Raw genomic sequence first — 6000 nt, 5'->3', positions numbered from 1 at the left:
CTTAAATCTAAACGAACAGCCTAACAGTCTACGGCGGCATTTTCAATTTACCACCACTATTTATCTTCATATATTGTCATATTTAGAAAGAAATTCAGACACCTTTTTAACGGTCTTATAAAACATATATTGTAGATGATATATTATAAAAGAAAAGTACGATTTAAAAAAACTTTGGTCAATTAATTTCAGTCCCTTCAATTATTACTCGAGTGTTTAATTAATTGACGTTTGTCCTTCACTGCAAACGTAATGAATTACGGGAAACGATAGTAGTCATTCACCCCTAATGTTTCTGTTAAGTGCATTAAGAACATTTGCTCGCGCTGTAAGTTATATTAATACTCATACTTAAACTACGATTGATCATTTTTATAGCACATTATCTTGAAATTATCGACAAAGTTGCTACCTAACAAATCTTTTTAATACTAGACGTTTTAATGGCACCCAGCAATAGTTCCTTCAATAATAATGGGTGGTTGAATGTTATATGCATGATAAATTATATAAGTTTTAACTTAAGAGCCGATTCATCATTTAGCTTTTTGCAAAAGTGGCACTTTTTGCAACTGTTATTCTGTTTGAGGTAAGTTTTTCGCTTAGACTGTCGTAGCACAAATCGCTAAATGAATTTATGAATGAAAAAAAACGTGAGAAAAAACATATTTTGTCTTGATCATTGATTGTAAAATAAATATAGTTAAAACTAAATTTTCGAGTGTAGTTTTTTTGTTGAATAATTATATAATATAAAATGATAATGATCAATGATTTTTAGTATGTTAGGTAACCAATACGATATAATGTTATCAATATGTCAGACTGCCTAAAACTGAATATTTATTGTTATGTAGTTTGATTATTTTTGGTATCCTTTAATGATACGTTTCTTAGTCAGTTAAAAAAAGAATCTGATTTAGTATTAAGTTTGACATTAAATAGAATGTTTTTGTCAGTGTAAAATACTCACTTGTATACATGTATACAAAACATACAGCATAGCTTTATGGTCGTTTTTCTCTCTCATCCCTACCTTGTTTCTCCAGAATTTGGATGATATAACATAATAAACAGCTTGTCATGATACATGTTGGTGAGTAAATATTGGAAACGATATCATATCACAAGACATGTACCGTGTCTTGCGAACTGTAATGGCTAAATGACTTCTTAGGTTTCGATTAACATACCTAGTTTCTTATATATAGTATGTATGCACTGTGCTGCTTGTGGAGTTTTGTGCTGTTCTTTGATGTTTCTTGTTTGTGATTTTATGTTATATGTCTTTGGCGTTTACGCAGTGCCATTAAACCGGGTTTATGTTTAAACCTTTTGCTACTAGGCTTGTTTCTGTAGCTTTTCGCATAAATATTACTTTAAGTGACTGTTGTGAAAAACCTAAAACTCGGTCGGAAAAGAATACGCATAACATCATTGGAATAAAGGAAATTGAAACGTTCTGCAGTAAAGGAATTCAAACATTCAACCAGCGTATTTTGTAATGTGCTATTGGAAAAATCACCTTTCATTAACTGAAGCCAAGTTCAATCATTAAACAACGGTCACTAGAGTCATCTAGTTCCACTGCTTTAGTCTTTGGAGAAAACAAATCGTCTACTGTATAGACAGTGATATATAAGATTAGACTTTGTAATACCATGCAAAGTATCCAATAGATATCAATAGAGATGTGATGCTGCTATAAATTGGATCTTACGAATGTTCACGAGGCACAGTTACGCTAGCCCTCTGGAGCAGTCATGTAATATTGTTGCAGTAGCTTGGGAACAGCGGTGTCCGATGTCATAATCATACACTATTGCAGTTATTTGCGTCTAGGTACAATATAATACTACTTCGTTTCGGTTGTGGAAAATGGCTCTTCCATGCGGAAAAACACCAATCACTTTGATATGGTGCATCTTGGAGTGTTTGTTTTTTACTGGAATTTTGAATGGCTGGATAACATTACAACAAATTCTTACTGAAGAAGGATACTATTTTGATAAATGCAATGCTAGTTTGTTTCCTTCCGAACTGCTAGAAAAGCGACATTTGGAACATGCGGAAACCGCTGACATTAAGGAAGGCCTCGATAATCCGTTTGTGCACATACAACATGGTGTAAAATGGAAATGTTTCTACAAGAGGGTCATCAAAATTATGACAATTTCAGAATATGACAAATACATGCAATCAACCCATCCTTCAATACCTACTGAAGACCATACTGCGGTGGAGGGTCTGCCAGGAAATGCAACGAAATTGAGCGGGACGAAGTTGTCTTGCAATGAACAACAAGACGCCCTGGAGTTTGTGATGTCACTCATTGTTATAATAAGGAACATTTTGATGTTTCCCCTTGGGGTGTTTTTGGACCGCTATGGCACAAGCAGGACAAGGCTAATATCAATGTAAGTATTGATGTCACCAGTCTATTTCTTTCTCGAATATTTCGATCAAAATAACATAGAACATGTATGGATCCTTTATCTAACGTCTGGGGTCTTGGTACCGTTTTCATAAAATATTAATGAAGCAAAAAAATTGTACATACTATTGAACTCTAGCAGTTTCGCAGTCATATTACAAATGCAAGTATTTGATTCAGTTGATGGCAACAAGGAAGTATAAGTCGAGCAAATACCGTATTCAAATTTAATCATCATTTCATATACCAAAACACAGCACATTTGTTAAAATTATATATAAGGTATGACACCAATTGGCCAAACTGACAAGAAATGTTTTTTAAAGCAACCACACTGTAATGCGAATGCAAGTATCTATAGTTTTATTTAAAAGAAACATAACAACATCCAACATAATTCAACGTAAAATGAATTCTTACCTTCGTAGTTATTGTTACTCATGAAAATATCGTGCAGTTAACTTGTTGCTGCAATGGAACTGATCAAACTATGTCTAATAAACGGCACCAAAGATAGTCCAGACAACAAAATAAAAAAGCGAGCGTTGCATTATTTCAATTTGTACTTAATTCAAAGTCACAAAATTATGATTTTTTTCACCTTATTTTAGGCTCGGAAACGGTATTTTTCATTCATAATACTTGATTTCATCACTACAAACGGGTTGCTTGCATTTGTATTCAATTCGGGTGTATGTTTTTTAAACATCCAAAATATCCTATTTCTTGTTTTTGGTAGCCTAGTGATAAAATATTAATCAAGTTTACGTATAAAGGAGATACCCGCTAGTGGTGTGCATAATTTATATCTCAGTCATACATTGACTTTGAATGCGGCGTATGCACTCTCAAACAAAACCAACCTTAACGACAACATTTTCTTGTAGCTTGTATCTTCTATATTCGAATTGTGTTTTTAAGCTTTGTGCACTTCCCTGTATGGAAACGGTGCTCATATCGAAATATCGTATACGGTAATTATCGACTGATGAATGTTATGAAAAAGAAAGTAAAAAGGGGTTATGCGTTTGGCCATAAATCGTCTGTGCGAAGCTTTATTAGACACTAATATGACCGCCTTTTAAGAGTGTCTTCTACTGATTTGTTTTCTGCAAATACGTTTCATTATGGCCATATTAATACAATATAAACCGCATGGGCCTTTTACATTCCGGCTAACAGATTGGCCCTTATGCACTGATTGATAACTACGCAGTCATATTCCAGAAGCTTTATTAACATGAAATATGAGCGACTTACGGGAATTACTTTTATCCAGAACAATCTCTTAAACAGTACGTTAAGGTGTATTGAGATAAGATTATTATATTTCCATTACTGATGTTGCGAGCCGACCTTTTTAAACACAACATGTCATGAATATATCTGATGTAAAAGTATAAAAGCCATAACCAACATTTACCGGATGTACCTGCTGACTGACCGGATGTCTGTTAATGGTTAAGTTCCGATATTTTGTGAAATTTCACAAAATATATTTGTGCCGCATTACTCACACGGTGCCAGTATACACAACAAACTTTAGTATTGCAGACAGAATAAATCATGCTACGATTGTTATCCCTGAAGAGTTATGGAATGTGACACACCGTGTATGTTCCATTGTTATCCCTGAAGAGTTATGGAATGTGACACACCGTGTATGTTCACTGTAGAGTTATGGAATGTGACACACCGTGTATGTTCCCTGAAGAGTTATAGAATGTGACACACCGTGTATGTTCCCTGAAGAGTTATGGAATGTGACACACCATGTATGTTCCCTGGAGAGTTATGGAATGTGACACACCGTGTATGTTCCCTGAAGAGTTATGGAATGTGACACACCGTGTATGTTCCCTGAAGAGTTATGGAATGTGACACACCGTGTTTGTTCCCTGTAGAGTTATGGAATGTGACACACCGTGTATGTTCCCTGAAAAGTTATGGAATGTGACACACCGTGTATGTTCCATTCTCATTCATCACCATGACAATGATAAATCTTACGTTGAATGCATAGCATCCTCGCTCTGGTGTACGAGAATGGTACGTGTCCAGACATATGAACCTCCGTTTCGCACCTTATTTGTTGACGAATACATGGGAATTAGATTAAACTCTATATCATCTACAAAGAATTGCAACGAATGTTGGCATATACACCTTCCCCCATGTTAACCTCTCTTCACTCACAGCAGTAGTGTTAACAAAACATAGTTTACTATCCATGTCAGTTTTATATAACAATGCATTAAAGTACTTTTCCGTACAAGTCCGTATTTGAACAATAACAAATCAAATTACTTAGAGAACAAACATGTAAGTATATACTGAGAAGTTCTTGTCACGTGCTTTATCATTACGTGTTATGGCAAGGTATACATTTTGCGATTGCGTGTGAATCCAAAACGATTAATTGTTGCATGTGACACACACCTGTCCTGGTTTCAGTTAAGGCTTTAAGTCTAATTCCAATCTCAATCTCCCATATACCATTAAAAGATATTAGAATTCATATATATTTTTACACCATATAAGAGCGCATTATATGATAGAATGTGTTGATTAAAACCTTCGGTCTAGATTCCAATTGAAAAAAAGTCAATAGCTAAAAAAAGCATACGAGTACATATCATATTTTTCTAACAATTACTCAAGTATATTGTTTGCTCTAGGATTTCCCTTTTCTTTGACAACAAGAACAATTTTTATCAATGCATTCCTTGAAAAAGTATGTTTTCAAAAAGTATAAAAACATGCAAGATTTTGAATCATTTTGAAGTATTTTCGTGATAGTGGGGCTAGGTGTTTGCGGCTACCATTTGCGATTCTGTTCCCGCTGTCAACGTTTGCACTGCGACGCAGCAGGTAAACAAACGAAACTGTTCGCTAGCGACCGTTAGCGGTAACTGAATTCTGGCCAGGCTTACACGGGTACGAAATAAGGGTTTGGGAAAAAGGGCCGTCAGGGAAGAACGGTATTTCAAATAAAGGATCATATCTGTACCTTATGTTTACAAACGTGACAGGAAGACAAATGCAAATGAAAGACATGATTACATTCATAACCGTATTGAGTACGTATTAATTGTTATCTATTTTAAAACTAAATGAACAATATTTAAGTACACGTATCATGCTATAGTTATGACTTTCGTAAATATTACAGTCAAGCAAACATTTATAACTACCTTTTGCCGTTGCCTTATGACTGTTTTCAATATATTTCGATACTAAACTCGGTTATCGGCTACATAATGACAAAGTCTAGCCACAAACTTATAATATAATTATTTTTTCAAACGAGAAAACACTTAAACCGATGCGGAACTTCCCATAGGGTCGTAAACCTTCTTCATTACAATGTTTTACGTTGCACTTAACTTGTTCAATGTTTTATTACCAATAACCATACAATAATTTTAATGATAAAAACACCTTCAGAGACTTGATTTTTCCAGATAATACTGCATTGTTTTGGGTATTAAACACATATTATGAGTGAAACATTTTAAAGCTCGAGTAAAAGAGAAGGGAAGATTTTGTGTTGAGTCTGTTGCAAC

General features: G+C 34.5%; 1 protein-coding gene across 1 annotated transcript in view; it reads left to right on the top strand.

The window, feature by feature from the left end:
* The first annotated feature begins 2315 nt into the window (after window positions 1-2315).
* The window catches only part of LOC128233040 (equilibrative nucleobase transporter 1-like), a 28635-nt gene continuing 24950 nt past the window's right edge, over window positions 2316-6000 (top strand). The window contains exon 1 of the mRNA XM_052946907.1: window positions 2316-2417. Within this exon, the coding sequence (XP_052802867.1) occupies window positions 2323-2417 (95 nt within the window). The 5' untranslated portion in view covers window positions 2316-2322. The remainder of the gene's footprint in view (window positions 2418-6000) is intronic.

This window comes from Mya arenaria, chromosome 4, assembly GCF_026914265.1.
Source record: "Mya arenaria isolate MELC-2E11 chromosome 4, ASM2691426v1".
In the NCBI taxonomy this organism is placed as follows: domain Eukaryota; kingdom Metazoa; phylum Mollusca; class Bivalvia; order Myida; family Myidae; genus Mya; species Mya arenaria.
The sequence above is the reverse complement of the archived record's forward strand: the minus strand, read 5'-3'. Positions and strand labels throughout refer to the sequence as shown.